Genomic DNA, 15,718 nt, shown 5'->3' on the forward strand with positions numbered 1-15,718 from the left:
TCTTTACTCAAAAACTCTCCAATGCTACTGTATTTACTCGCACATTGGTGGTTATATTGTATTGGTCGACCCCTAACTTGGGGAACCATAGTTCGACCATAGGCAACCACCGTGCAAACGGTGCAGCCGGCGTAGCTTATGACACATTGGAGCTATGGCAGAGCCATGAGGAATGGTGCACTTATTCCCTGGGCGCGAATTTGAAGCTGCGTCCTGAGGAACACATGAGGCATAGATGCCTTCATTTCGTCCTATTAAAGTTGGGCCAACACCGTCAGCATCTGCAGCATCATTGGAGATGCTGCAGTAATCTGCAGTGGGTGCATGGGAAGCTTGCCATTGTTATTGCACGTGAAAAGGCGCTCCTGCCTCTTTTCTTAGCACCTGACACATGCTTTTCGACATGTGCTGTTTCTCAGTTTTTTAATGTCTCTGTGCGTAAGAGGACTGTTTGCTTAACATGACTGCGGCACTGCCATGCTGCTGCTTCCACTGTGCGTCAGCTGACTGGTCTTCTATTCCTGCAGCTCCTGGAAGAGCTGTGCTCTGTAGGTCGCAACCCAGCGTTTGTCTGTTCACGGCCGGCAGCCAAGAGTGAGGCGGGTGGAGTCGCTGGAAGCGGGGCTCAGGCCTCCAGCCATGGAGGTGGAGCCTCTGGAGGAGGGGCCGGTGGGCGGGGCTCAGGCCTGGCCAATGATGCTGGCTCTTCGGATGAAGAGGAAGAAGAGGAGGACGTTGATCCAGCCCCCACGGTTCCCTCGACGCCCAAGGCAGCCGAAGAGGGCAAGGCGGCATCTGGAAGCGGGGCCGCTGCAGAGGCACGGACCCCCGTGCCCCTGGTGGACTACATCCTGAACGTGATGCGCTTTGTGGACGCCATTCTGAGCAACAACTCGACGGATGACCACTGCCGCGAGTTTGTCCAGCAGAAGGGCCTGGTGCCCCTCATGAGCATCCTGGGCCTGCCCAACCTGCCCGTCGACTTTCCCGTCTCGCCAGCCTGTCAGGCAGTGGCGTCTGTATGCAAGTCCATCCTGGTCAGTGGTGGCACTGTCTGGCCACTTCTCTTTGTGGTCCTTGTTCACTGTATTGTGATAGGCCTCTTTTGTGACCCTGAAAATGTAACACTCTTGGAGGCAGCTGTAATGTAGGGGCCCTAGGGCTGTATTATCAGTGCTTCATTTCCTGGTTCAGCCTTTGTCTTTAAATCATCAGTAGACAAGGACGAGGAAGAAATAATATGGCACGCGCTGTTGTTTCCCTTCCTCGTCTTTTACTGCAGCATTGTGACTGACAGCTGAACAAGGAGTGTTGCTTACTGGCTCTGGTGTCGAAGGCAAAGCTGACCAATGGCAAGGAAGCAGAAAAATTACTAGTTGCAAAAAAAATCGTAAGGAATATAAAGCAACAAGGAATATAAAAATTCATGCTTAACTCGTGCAGTAAAGTGCAGGCATAATGTCTCAACCAAGACGAAACTAAGTCCATCTAGGTAGTGAATTTTTGCATGAGGATGTCAATTTTATTTACACACAACGAGACAGTTCAAAGTAATTATGATTAGTGGTAGTTTTATATCCTGCACATATGCTATGGCGTACAAGCTACGGGTATTGATTACAGGTGTACAGCCTGTGGTGATATCCTGGAGCTTCATTGGTCTGCATGTTGTAGTTTTGACAGTGTTGAGTCACTGCTGAAGCCCAACACACGTGGCTCCCATGCCGACAACCTTTATTTTTCAGCCCTTTTGTACCATCTGTCCTTCCCCACCGTGTGACATACGTAGTGCTCTCCTGTGCTTATTCTCCAACTACAAGCTACACTGGCAAAGGACAGGGTTAATTGGAGAGACATGGAAGAGGCCTTTGCTCTGCAGTGGGTGTAGTCAGGCTGATGATGATGATGACAAGCTACACTAGCGCCCTCCCATGACACTGGCTGCAACTACATCTGTTGTAGCTATTCCTAACAGGTGCATACCGTATTTACTCGAATCTAGGCCGGCCACGATTCTAAGCCGAGACCCGAAAGTTGAAGGCCACAGAAAAAAAAAAAAACTTACCTCGATTGTAGGCCGGTCGAAAAAAAAACTAACTGCGAACAAGAGGTACAGCACGCAAACAACATTTATTGCCAGGAACCCGCTCAGGCTGATCCCGGGCTGGCGTTTGGGCTAGGAGACATATGCAACGCCAGCCCGGGATCAGCCGCCGAAGTCCCGCCCGGCTTGAAGATTTGACGACTGCTCTGCAGCGAGTATAACTTTCCGCTTGAAGGCGGCACTATAATGGCACCGCCTGTTTGGTGCCATGGTGTTGGTGATAAAAACCACGCACGAAAACTTCACTGCTGCGAATGTGCTCACGCCACCGCACGAGAACAGAACAAGGCCAAAATGGCAGCCAGTGCTCATGTGTGCTTTGATCAGTATCGGCTACGGATAGCAATGGCTACGGATAGCAACAGCTACAGTGCTGTCTTTCGTTGGCGTTTTGTGGGGGCGCCACCTGCGTGTTACATTTATTCGTATTTTACGAATACGAAACCTCGAAACGAAATCCTTGAATCTAAGCCGACATAAGAGTTCTACATCTCGTTTTTTTGAAAAAACTATCGGCCTAGATTCGAATAAATACGGTAGTTCTAATGGTGTTCAACTTGAGGTTGGACTTGTGTACAGGCCTTCTTCCATATCACTTCCTTGCTGCTCTTTTTATCATTCTCCTAATGTGAGCTTTGCCTTTTCTTTTTCCTTCCCCCTGACTCCCCCTGCAGAACCTTGCGCACGAGGCCCAGGTGCTGCAGCAGGGTCTGACCCACCTGGGTGCCGTGCTGGCCAGCCTGGAGCCGCTGCACAAGCCCCTGGATCCCCCCGGCGGATCGGTGCTCCTCGAGGAACTGCTCGGGGCCCTGGCTGCCTCCGCGAATGCATCGGGCACTGCGGTGACTGGCGCTGGCAGCTCTGAAGGTGGCGAGGGTGGTGTGGCGGCATCAACGACCCAGCAGCAGTCGCCCCTCCTGCACGCCATGGCTGCCACCCACGCCTACATCGTCATGTTTGTCCATGTCTGCCGCACAGGCCAGGTGGGTGCGCTGCATCGACCTTCTCGAGGCCGAGCAGGATGGTGTGTGCTCAGCCGCAAAGACTCCCTGGGGCTCTTGGTTTGCTGCTGGCTTCTAGAGAGAGCTGTAAAAAATTTTCTTGTAGGCTACATTAGACAAGTGAAGTAGTAAAGGAGAAGCCACAGGTTGTTTAACAAAGCATTACATCTGCAATCACTGTAGGAGTTGGCAGTGGTGTCTAAAGTTAATGATTAACGCCAGCACTAGAAAGCAGTCCCTTGCAGCAACATCCTGCTGCCTGAAATGTGGATGGTGCTTCAGTTTCTTCAATATTTTGACAGTGCCCCTGTTGGTGCTGGTCGTGCAGACAGGTTGGTGTGTTCTGGCAGTGGGTCCATTATATCAGTGGAACTTGTGCATGCTAAGAACTTCAGAAAGTTAGCCTTGAACAAGACATCTAAGGGAGAACGCCGTAAGAAAAGGACCCCCTGCCAATGTGATACCCAGGATGCTATACAATGAAAGTGGTGGGAACTTCTTTGAAGGTGCCCATCCTTCTGATGGGGATGGGCTTGTGCATAGGTTGGCATGTCTTCACTTTGTTAGTGTGACCGGTAACTAACTAGTGACCCCAGATCTCAACCTCTCGCTTCGAGCAGTGTTGTTATGTACTTAGTGTTGCGAGGATAGGAAAGGCTGAACTGTCACACAAACCCCTCTTCTTGCTCCGTGGTTCATGGGGAAGCCATGGGGGGTACTGTGAGTCTCTTCTCGCTGCTGGATCGTTGCATGCTCCCCGTCATCTCCCCTTCTGTTTATTACCCCTGGCCCGATGGCTTACAGGCATGGCCATTGGGAATTGTGTGTGTGTGAACCGATGCATTTGTGCAGGCCTCTGTTCGTTGTGCCAGGACAGCATTGTGGGACAGCAGTGCCCGATGCGCCTTGTACAAGGGGGGGGATGTTGTCTTGGCCCTGTGCAGAGTGAGATCCGGTCCATCTCCATGAGCCACTGGGGCTCGGAATTGGGCCTGGGTGTCCTGCGGGGTCTGTCGCGCCTCTACACCTCGCTCGTCTGGGAGAGCACCGTGCTGCTGGCGCTGTGCAACGACTCGGCCCTGCCCCCGGGCTGCCCCTTCGGCCGGCACCAGCTCCAGAGGCTGCAGGGCACACTGCAGGTGCGCCCACGTGTTGTTCTTCACCCGCTTTATTTTGAGGCTAGTCGTATTGTAATCAGAGGTGCGCGAATATCAAATGTCTGGTTGCAAAACGAACACCGTATTTACTCGCATCTTTTGCACACTTTTTTTTTCTAAATTAAGGCTTCAAATAGGAGGTGCGCGAATTATGCTAACATTTTTTTAACGTCCTAAAAAATGGTATCAAATGTCATAACAGCTGCCGCAGTGGCTCAGTGGTTATGGTGCTCGGCTGCTGACCCGAAAGACGCGGGTTCGATCCCGTCCGCGGCGGCCGAATTTCTTTGGAGGAGAGATTCTATAGGCCCGTGTACTGTGCAATGTCAGTGCACATTAAAGAACCCGAGGTGGTCGAAATTTCCAGAACCCGCCACAATGGCGTCCCTCATAGCATGAGTCGCTTTGGGACGTTAAACCCCATAAACCAAACCAAACCAAATGTCATAACATGAAATATATGCTGTGTATTGCCACCTGTACGTAGACCCCCCCAGTGTAACTAAAGTGGCTGTTTGGGCTTGTTGGTCAGTGATCATGGTTAAAGGGGCTGCGAAACACTGCTTGGGGGGATACCGGCTATACTTCAGGTGGGTTCTTTATGTCACACAGATGCTGACTTAAAAAGAATTACAGGAATCGATGCGCAGGAACGGGAGTTATTCAGTGAAGAAATTTCAAAATACAAGCAAACAAAATGCTGCCCTCAACTCGATTTTGGCGGGGCTTCCCACTCCTATTTCGCTCTCCCAATGACGGCACCTGGCGCAACCAATCAAAACAGCCAGCCAGAGCACGTCGCGGAAGTTTGTACTCCATGGTTGCCTGCTCCCTGTAACTCGTTTTTGCTGAGACTGGCAGCGTCGTTTCGATGCCAGAGCGCCCCTGGTGCTGCATTTTTATTTTACTTGCTTTGCAGGGCTTTTATCTAAAACAAACAAGTTATGTTTGTTGATCTAATATAAAACGCAGACAGGTGCAAAATGTGTCTATTTATTCACACAATTTGCAGTATACAGTAAACTCTCAGTTGTACGAACTCCGGTTTATCGAATATTTCAGAATAACGAACTTTTTAAAAAGCCCCGGCTGTTTTCTTATGGATTCTATGTGCAAATGTTTCACTTAAACGAATTTCGGAATAGTGAATATTTCAGTTTAACGAACTCGCTCAGAGGACCCAGGCTGATTTTTCCGATCAGTTCAACGAAGTTTTGAGCCCTCCACTGCAGGCGCAACCGATGCCCGCCCTCATGACAGAGATCTGTCATCAGCTGGAGGTCGATAGCAATAGTACTTCGTTTGAAGACTATGCACTGTGTGACAGTGCACTGATTACCTGTGCTGGATAGACTGAACTGGAGATTCTTTCCAGTGTTCGTCCAGAGGAAGACGAATGCGATGAAGAGGAGGCAACTGCAGAGCCAGTTTCAAGCCCTATTACTCTAGCTGAGGTTGTAGAGTGCATCGGAAAGTTCAGGGACTTTGTGTCTCAACAGCAAGCTGTGCCAGAAGAAGTGTACAAAAACATTGACTCTTTTGATAGTTTTGTAACTTCTTGTGCTTTAAATGTACAAGTGCAGAAGAAGATTAGTACTGATTTTTTTTTTCAAAGTGAGAAAGGCAGCGTTTTAACTGCTATGCACCTTGTGTAAGTTACGTATAAATTCCATTTCACACTTTTGACACTATGGATGCCATGTCTTATGTTAGCCTAGTGAATATTCAGTTTAGTGAACTTTCAGTTAAGTGAACTATTTCCTCCGGTCCCTTGAAGTTCACTCAAGTGAGAGTTCACTGTATTTACTGTTCGTCCGATCATCAAGCTCGCGCCAGGTGATGTCATATCCGCTGCTAAAAACCCGCCACTGTGTGGCGACACCATCAGAGCCGTGCATTTGTTTTTGGGAGGACATTAAAATATTAAAAAACAATATACGCGGTATTACCGACGCTAATAGCACCATTATAACTCACAGCATGCAATCAACAGGCAAAACAGTTAACTAAGATTGTGTTTCTGGGCCCCTTTAAAGAATGCAGCGCGAAAAGACAAGGACAAACGAAGAAGTGGACAGAAGTGGAAGTCAGCGCCAGTCCTGTCCACTTCTTCGTTTGTCCTTGTCTTTTCGCGCGGCATTCTTTAACCCCCCAGTTTCCTTGCTGGCCAAAAAAAAAAAAGTTGACATAAAATGTAAGATGCATACCCGCTTCTGCCCCGAATCGAAGGCATTGTACTTCGTTAGAGTTGAGCAAATACGATAAGCTGCCAGCCCTTACTCTAACGGTAGTTCATTGTAAATATGTAGCAAATGGCCGAGCAGAGAGCCTTGTATCACTCGCACCATTATGCGCTCGTCGAACTTCGTGCTTTTCAGCGCCATCTAGTTCAGGTGACCTGCGCAAAAAATCTTGCTGGACTAAACATGAAAACAAAGGGACATTTCTTGCGCTTTCTGAGCAGCCTTCCAGTGTTAGTCTTGGCGACCTGGGTGCGGGCTGTTAATAATATACACGTCCAAGGACATATTTAGCTGTGAACCTCATTGGTACTGTCATCTCTCCAACTCGGATGCTGTCTTCCTATTCTTCTCCTTGCTGTACGTCTCCTTGTCCTTGTTGTCGACTCGCCAGCACTGAGTTCTGGCCGACTACGCTCCCTGACATGCCCTGTTCTGTTCTGTCGTGCAGAACATGCCCGAGGCAGCGGCCATCTCTTCAGGAACGGCGCTGGACGACTCGCCACCACAGAACGGCATGGAGGTGGACGTGGGCATTGCGGACAGCCCCGGTGGGGCGGCCTCAGCCACCTCGCTCGATGGCAAGAGCAGCAAGGCCCGGTCTCAGGCGGCAGTCAAGCAGATCAAGCCTCTGCTGACGGGGGCATCTCGGCTGGGACGAGCACTTGCCGAGCTCTTTGGCCTTCTCGTCAAGGTAGGCACCCTGTCTGCGTTTGTGAGTGGATGAGGCGGGAGAGCATAAACTGCAGGAAGACTATTTAAGCACAGTCATGCACAGTGTGCTAGAAAAGAGCTGCGTAAGTGACCAACGAATGAAGGTGCGGCAGTCATGTGGCGCTGCGGGGTCACAAATGCACTGGGGGTGAGGTTGGCTGGGCCATTCACACTGTTCAGTGTGGGCAAGGGGGAATTTACAGATGGTTGGGTTTTGGAAGTTGCCCGCTTTACACAACACCATGTCAACATGTGAGATAGTGCACTTTGTGAAGAGCCAAACGAACTAGCAGTGTTATCACCTGTTGGCATGAGTGTTAATATGGCACCTGTAACTCCTGCTGGAACTCCTGGAACTCCTGCACTGTACAGTTGCATTTATTGTGTTCTGATCTGCAGCGAAGGAGTTCAATGCGAGTTGACGTCACAGCCCATTTTGACAATGTTTGCCCAGAGGTACTTACTAGCGATGATGAATTCAGCTGTAATTCAGCTGCATTCACTTTTGTAAACTGCAGTGTGTTCTCTGCCTGTTACCAGTGCAATCATCGGTCATGTGCGATTGTACTTGTGACGTAAGTGAAGTGGCACCAGCTAGAAACATTGGTGGTTGTTGCGCGTTTGTGTCTTAGTTAATCTGAAATGTTTGCCTGAATTGAAATGATACTGGAAGCAGTGCTGGATCACAATTTCATCGCCTGGGAGAAGCCGTTTTCTTTGAGCCCAGCATGAACTGGAACTTCTTGGCCTTGTTGTTGTTATTGCAAGTTCTTCTCTGCGCCAATGTTATGCTGTTTTCAAAATTGCACATGCGCTTTCGAGCAGTTTGGTCTCTGCCTCTGGTGTTAGCCTTGCTGTTGGTGCTCTGTTATGATGCCCATTCACAAATGTGGTTGTGTCCTCCTCTGTTCAGCTCTGCGTAGGCTCCCCTATGCGGCAGCGACGTGGCCAGCAAGTACCGCCTTCGCCCACAGCTCCATCCCCGTCGGCACGGGCAGTAGCTTCGGCACTGACCCGGCTACTGGCCAATGGCTTGTCCTGGGAGCCGCCCCTGACGTCTCCAATGCCAAAGTTCAGGTATGTTCCACAGGCCCTCTCTTCACAGGTCACTTGTGCAGCAGATTCAGGCAGAGACGTGGAGCCCAGAAAAAGCCATTGTGCACATTTGGGCTGTAGAAAGGTTGTGCACGTTGCGGCCTTGCCATTGCCCTGTGGTGATTATATTGTTACATAGTGGCCAGCCGAACAATGAGGCGTGATGAACGATGGAAAAGAGATGATTTAATGGCCGCTGGCCTAGTGCGAGCGCTCCGTCCCGTGTCACTGCCAGCGTCGTCTTCTTTGTAACATTACCCGGGGCCACCGAGCGCTCCGTCCCGATCGTAAACATAAGACGTCGATGAAGGGATGGGCGAAACGGTGATGGGCTTCCAGTTTAGAAAAAAGTGTCAAGATGGTGAAGTGCTGGCCGCCACGGTGAATGAGAGGATCGAAGGATGAGTCCCGGTCCACGAAGCATCCCGGCCGTAGGGTGTCAGGAGCTGACGGCCGAGGTCCTTGGACGCACCGGACGGCAGGGGCAGGGGGGTGGTGTCTTCACGTGTGGGTCTTGGGTCGGCCTTGGGTCAGTCTTGGGTCAGTCGGGTCAATAAGGAATAAGGTTGCTGCAACGTCTTCAGTGCATCGTGTCCTGTGGTCCGGGCGGGGGACGGGGCTGGGGTGAGCAGCGAGGTGAGCAGGACGCCGAAGCTCCAGGACCAGGATGGCGATGAAGGGACCCCAGCACCTCACACCAAATGTAACATGGTGGCCAGCCGAAGAATGAGGCGTGATGAACAATGGATAAGAGATGATTTAATGGCCGCTGGCCTAGCGCGAGCGCTCCGTCCCGCGCCACTGCCAGCGTTGTCTTCTTCGTAACAATATTTTTAACCGTGCCTTCTGATTTTGATCTGTGGCTCTTCCAGAAAGCACATTGCGATTCCACTTAGATGGGCCTGCTTCTCTATGCAGGCTGACGTTCTACATCTGTTCGGTTGGCTTCACGTCGCCGATGCTGTTTGATGAGCGCAAGTACCCCTACCACCTGATGCTGCAGAGATTCCTCTCCTCGGGTGGACAGGACGCCTTCTTCGAGTGAGTGCTGTCCCTTCCCTTGCCAGATGGCGCATTGGGAGCAGTGCTTCTCCCTGCTGTGCTTGATGTCAAAACTAGTACAGTGGAATCTTGTTAGTTTAAATCTGCTTAATTAGAACTTTCTGTGTTTGAAGTGATGCTTTGGTTCCGTCAGTATTGCATGCATTTAAAAGTCTGATCGGGCTCTTCTCAGTGTGAACTCTGCATAATTGTACAAATTTTTCGTCCCTTTCGAGTTTGAAGTGTTCATATTCCATGTTGTTTCAGTAGTGGGTATAAAGCATGTCTCGCATACCGACTGCAAACATAACCTTGTCTGCTTGTACGTTGCTCTGGCTATACTAAGTTTATTGTAGTGTTTAAAAAACCCGTTTGAAGTTGGACTGTCTGTAGAAAGGTCTTGCTGACTTGTTGCAGTGGATTGTTGTGGCAGTTGCACTGAACTGAAGCTGTTGGTTATTTCACGATGGTTGCAGCGTTGAATCCTGTTTTGGCATGGTCATTCATGAATTGATTTTCAGTTTCCTAACTTCAGGCAATGAATTTCTTTGGCCAATCTGCAGCACTGCTGGTGGAGAATGAAAATGACATTTTCTGACCCTAACTGAGTAATAGCAGCCATCCTAGTTGCATGGGATCAAATTACACGAATGGCACATTTTTGAGGTGAATTTATCCCACGAAATAAACATGCCAACAGGGCTAATGCAGTACAGCATAAGTACCGTATTTACTCGCGTAATAGGCGCACTCGCATAATAGGCGCACCCCTAGTTAGGGCGCGAAAAATCAGATTTTTTTATTTCCGCGCATAATAGGCGCACCCCGAACTTGGCACTGTGATCAATACTGTATTTACACGATTGCAAGCCGACGCCTCGCTTCCCAATCTTTATTTTAACAAAGTTTTTGCTGAACTGACTACTAGTCCCTACTAGTGCTGCTGCCGTCGCAGCTGCTGCGGACCCACAGCACATACAACGACATCGCGTAGAACAGCCGCAGTTTTCAGGGATGCTCACTTTAAACGTCTGTTTGGAAAGCTTCATTTCCAGCCGGAAACGTTCCCGACTTAGGCCAAATTTAGGGACGCCGCAGTCGCAACTGCCGCACTTCTGGGCCACGTCGTATTTTCCGACCTGCCGCACGCTTGCCGCGTTCGAGAGCAAACTCCCAGCCGTGTAGCTGTTAAGGTGCTTGCCCGTCGAGCTAAAACATCAACGCTCCGCGGCAAAGCCATAAACCACGATAACTATCGCGCTGCCGCAAATCCCGGCACTTGACGGCAACAACAACAACAAAAAAGAAAACGAGCTGGAGATGCTGATGGCGATATAGATAGCGAAAGCTCGCGGCGGAGGAAACCGATGATGATGATGAGCTTGGCCTTGGGCGCCCTCCGTGGGCGGCGTCTGGAAGCTCCTGTGCGCGTGTGTGGCCTCCGCGATCAAGCGCCCGTTGCGCGCAGCCGGAGCCGATCGCGGAGGCCTCGGCGCGTGCATTCCGAATGTTTCGGTGCGGCCCTTAGACGGAATTTTTTTTTTTAAACATTTTCTTCGCGAAAACGGGGTGCGGCCCGTACACGAATGCGTTTGCGCGGTGAGTTCAATTCTGCGAGTCGAAAAATTTCCGGAAATTTTACCCCGCGTAATAGGCGCACCCCGAACTTTGAGCCGGATTTTCTGGAAAAAAAGTGCGCCTATTATGCGAGTAAATACGGTAACCGCTGCAGTGGCTCAGTAGTTATGGTGCTCAGCTGCTGACCCGAAAGACGCGGGTTCGATCACGGCTGAGGCGGTCGAATTTCGATGGAGGTGAAGTTGAGGCCCTTGTACTATGCGATATCAGTGCACGTTAATTAAGGAAACCCCCATGGTTGAAATTTCCGGAGCCGTTCACTACGGCATCCCTCACTAAAGTACAAAATAAGTGTTCTTATCCTCCAGATGTTTTGTATAGCTGGGTGTGTTTTGTATAGCTAGGGCAACCTTAAACCCAAAGGGTTTAAGGTTGCCCTAGATGTGCTGTGAGTTCAGTCTTTAAGAAAGATGAGAGGAAGAAGGGGTAGCTATAGTAAACATTCTTGTTCTCTTGTTCTCTTTGCATTACCAGGACGTTCCGGTGGGCCCTGACATGCGGTGGCAAGGTGCCCCTGGAGGAAGGGCTGGAGAGCCCCGAGCTGCCGGAGGGCACGGGCGAGTTCCTCGACGCCTGGCTCATGCTGCTCGAGAAGATGGTGAACCCGCGCATGGTGCTCGAATCGCCCCACACGCTGCCCGCCCGCTCATCAGCCCCCGGGGTGCCGGCCTTCAGCCCGGTCCTCTACCTGATCCACACGCACAAGCGGGCCTTTGATGCCATCATGCAGCTGTGGGACCGCAAGCCCCTGAAGGTGTACGGGGACCGCATGTCCGAGTCCATGCTGGCCATCCTCTGCCACCTGCTGCGGGGCGAGGGACTCATACGGGTGAGCAGGGCCTGGGATTCTTCGTTCTGTCTGTATGTAGGTTATCGCACTATTAGAACTTGAGTTGGCTCCATTTTCTGCCGTAGCCCTGCTGTAGAGCCCTTCTTGAACTTTCATTGAAAGTTTTTCTGACGTAATACCTACTGCAATGAAATTTAAAATGGCTGCTCATTTATCTTAGACGCCTTTTTCTTCGTTCTGTCTGTAGGTTATCGCACTATTAGAACTTGAGTTAGCTCCATTTTCTGTGGTAGCCCTGCTGTAGAGCCCTTCTTGAACTTTCATTGAAAGGTCTTCTGTCGTAATACCTACTGTAATGAAATTGAGAGTGGCTGCTCGTTAATCTTAGACGCCTTTATTGGAACACAGGTTACAAATGTTTTCTGCAGGCATAGTCCTTCCGTGGAGCCATCAGGATTCGCAGGAGGCTAGTAAATACATTGTTACATGATGCAACGTGACTGAAAAGCCGGGTAAGGGTCCGCTGATGTGCTTTGCGCGAAAAAAAAAAAATGCCCAGGGCTGACCTCAAGTTATTTTCTGTGAGCAATGTGTGTATGATTTGCAGACTGAGCAAGCCTTTATCCTCCGAAGCTTGAAACTAGAAGCTCTGATACGGCAGATATTCTAGCTTGCAGGTTAACACAGCTAGTGGCTTGAAAACGAGAGGTAATGCGGGAAGCTTTGTCTTCTCCTTGAGGGATAACTTTTTGACGAATGGCGAAGGAGCTCGTTGTGCGTCCTTTTGTGTTTTAGGAGAAGCTGGCCAAGGAGAAGGAGGCGGCGTCAGCAGCGACCGCTGCCGGGGCTGTGGCCTCTTCGGCGGCTGCAGAGGGCCCATCGTTGCTGCATGGCAGTGGCCGCAGCTCCCGGGGGGTGCTGGGGGCACCCTCGCACGAGGACATCAACCAGGACCACCTGCAGCAGGTGAGTTGGATGGAGTAAGGGCAGGTTGACGTGTCGGGAAGTTTTAATGGCATCTTCCGACCTGATGTTGCACGCCTTCTATAGGGTATGCAAAGCATGCTTTCAGCTGGAGCTCTAGCTTGAGCCATTGCTGGGCAAACGTTCCTCCTGGTTGTCTCCAGGGTACTGCATCCAGCTCCAGCTGTGGCCAGTCCATCCCGCTGAGGCTGCAAACATCATAGCACTAGCTGATTCTCAGTTGATATACAAAAAAAAAAAAATGGTTTTAGAGCTGTTCCACTGAATTGAAGCCCAGCTGAGTGCTGTGCGTTGCCCTTATGGTTTCCTTGCAGCTGATGGACATGGGCTTCTGTCGGGAGCTGGCCACGGAAGCCCTGGCACACTCGGCCTCCCTCGAGCAGGCCACGGACTACCTGCTCAGCCATCCTGCACCCCTGCCACCAGGTGGCTCTGGCATCGCCCCAGGGGGAGGGGCAGGCTCACCTTCGGGGGCATCCGGGCAGCCTCTAGCGGTGAGTGCGCACTCCGAGCTGTGTTTGGCACACTCTGCATGTCCTCTTCCCTAGTCTGCCCGGCCGTCATTGCCCTGAGAAACGAACCCTGTCCTCTCTCCAAGCTTGAAAGCCGACGGCAGACGTGACACGTGTTGATGTCTGTTATGTCACGTGTTGTCTGTTATGTCACGTGTTGATGTCTATTAGACACGTGTTGATGTCTACCAAAGTAGCGCAATAAACTAAGCGGCGCGGAGCGCCAGTAAGCAACTCACTGTCACATGCTTGTTGGCTGGCCGATGGTCCTGCTGAGTTTTCAAGGGCAGGAATCTCAGCAAAAAGAAAGAAAAGAAAGGCCTTCTGAGATAAGCAGTGACATGTGATGTGTGTGATATTCGACCGAACTGATATTTTTAGACAGGCGAGTTTACTGTACTGTACTCAATATTGGGAGTCATGGTGACCGGACTGAATGCTACGTATTGGATATTTTGGGCGCTGCCATACAGGACATTTTTTTTAAACTTGATGTGGTGCCGTTCTCAGCCTGGTGAGTCTGGCAACAGGTGGGCATGTTCGCTTTCAAAAAGAAATGCGAGTGGTTTGTTTATTGAGGCCAATAGGCAATCAGCTTCCTGAGGCATGCATGTCTTGAATACAATCTACTGTGCATGTTCAGTACTTTGCAGTGCGGCGAGCTATAATGACTGACGCGTTAAAACTAGTTCAAATGCATATGTAACAAACTGCAGTGCATACGCAGAATGGCCAGCCTACGTCGGAATTTTAGCCACTACCGAATACACTTACTTTTCGCGATTGTCAATTTCTGCGCTTACCACAAGCGCACACGTTGCATGTGCTTATGTTATGATGATGCTGTACAGTGAGCCATGCCGCATCACAAATAAATTAGTGAATAAACGATGCCAGCATGCACGGCGACTGCAATGCAACAGGCAGTGTGCGGGAGAAAATTGGAACTGTCAGTAGCTAGCTGGCAGACAGTTTTTCCAAGATTCGTTGCGTTCTCTTTGGAAATGCATGTCACCTATTTTGTAATTCGCAATAACTGGACAGTAGGCAAGCTTGATGTCATCCAGCTGTAATGAACAAATGGCAAATTTCCTGTGCTGACATGTCTATTTGTGCCCTTGGGTTAGCCCGAATTGCAGCCGGTGGGTTTGACATTATGCTGTCTTGATTGCAGGACCTTCCCGGCTCTGACCTGGAAATGTCTGAAGAAGATCAGATGATGCGGGCCATCGCAATGTCCCTGGGAGAGAATGTGGCTGGAGGCCAGGTAAGGGGCGGGAGTTTTCATACTTGTCCTTTGTGCAATGTCCCCCTGAAGTGGAGTGCATTTTAGCATGGCTGACCTGAACGACTTGTCATGAATGCTGTTGCAGACTGATGAATTACTTAATGACTGCTTGAGGGCCAGGGTTATAAGTAGCCTGATGAATTAAAGCCGTTTTTGCACTGTATGGTGATACTGGCTGGCTGTACTTTTCAGACAGACACCTTGGGGGCCAGTCAACTCAGTTGGTAGTCGCACATTTTGTGTGGACCTAGTGTTTCTTACCATGCAAATCTGATTCATGGAACTAAGCAGCTCGGGTATGTTCATTCCGCAGGTTAGTTCTATGTTGGCATGAAAAGCACCAATCGAGGCATGCGTGACAACCTTGCCCGTATGCACTATTCGGGTCCCTAAAAAAAAAAAGTGCGTACAGGCTTTCCTGACATCTTGTTTCTGTTCCAGGGCAAAGAAGGGGAGAAGGTGATGCGTGACGAAGAGGAGGACGATGAAAAGGTCCAGCCGGAGGAGGAACCGGCCGACCCAGAAGTGATGGACTGCTTCACGGAGAACATGTTGCCCGGCTGCCTGCGGCTGCTGGATGCGCTGCCTGAGACAGTCTACCGCGTCTGTGACCTTCTCGGGGCTGTGGTAGCTCGCAATGGGGTTGCCTGGCGTGACACTATGCTTGCCAGCCTTCTCCAGGAGGTGCGTTCGCAAGGAATTCGTTGTTCCCACATGGTCACAGTCCGGTTACTTTCCTTGCATCACGTTTGTTGGGAACAAGTGGTTGACTGGAGGAATGCCTTTCTACCGAAAATTTTGGCATGCATTAGGGAATGCCAGGCTCTTGAAACCTTTCCAAAATACTCATGTGTGCCTTGCTGTCACAGCTTGAATTTAGATGCTGCATGCTAAAACTAGTCGAGCCCACTGATAACGGCGCCACTTGTAATGAGCACCACCGTGGTGAAAACATAGGTGACATGATCTTCATGATGCACATTGGGGCTGTGGTGTTGGACGGCGGGTAAAGGAAATGTCTGCTTTAGCTGGTGGGATTAAATCACAAGAAGCTCTGTTTTGCTTGTACTGTATGTTTGTGAATGCTTGCAGTGAGAGTATTCGTGCATCACTGATTATTCGGGCCTTGAGTTGGCTTGGATGGGCTATGAGAC

At 50.4% G+C, this 15,718-nt stretch overlaps 1 protein-coding gene across 4 annotated transcripts in view; it reads left to right on the top strand.

Moving 5' to 3' along the window:
• Nucleotides 1-15,718, top strand: part of HUWE1 (HECT, UBA and WWE domain containing E3 ubiquitin protein ligase 1) — a 142,600-nt gene that overhangs the window by 44,041 nt on the left and 82,841 nt on the right. For all 4 annotated transcript variants that reach the window (XM_089552788.1, XM_089552791.1, XM_089552790.1 and 1 more), the window contains exons 24-34: nt 528-1,037; nt 2,779-3,087; nt 4,050-4,244; nt 6,954-7,196; nt 8,130-8,293; nt 9,230-9,352; nt 11,465-11,819; nt 12,576-12,746; nt 13,079-13,258; nt 14,451-14,543; nt 15,006-15,248. In XM_089552788.1, the coding sequence (XP_089408914.1) occupies nt 528-1,037; nt 2,779-3,087; nt 4,050-4,244; nt 6,954-7,196; nt 8,130-8,293; nt 9,230-9,352; nt 11,465-11,819; nt 12,576-12,746; nt 13,079-13,258; nt 14,451-14,543; nt 15,006-15,248 (2,586 nt within the window). The remainder of the gene's footprint in view (nt 1-527; nt 1,038-2,778; nt 3,088-4,049; nt 4,245-6,953; nt 7,197-8,129; nt 8,294-9,229; nt 9,353-11,464; nt 11,820-12,575; nt 12,747-13,078; nt 13,259-14,450; nt 14,544-15,005; nt 15,249-15,718) is intronic.

Source organism: Amblyomma mixtum, chromosome 7, assembly GCF_055824585.1.
Source record: "Amblyomma mixtum isolate Tamu chromosome 7, ASM5582458v1, whole genome shotgun sequence".
Classification (NCBI taxonomy): domain Eukaryota; kingdom Metazoa; phylum Arthropoda; class Arachnida; order Ixodida; family Ixodidae; genus Amblyomma; species Amblyomma mixtum.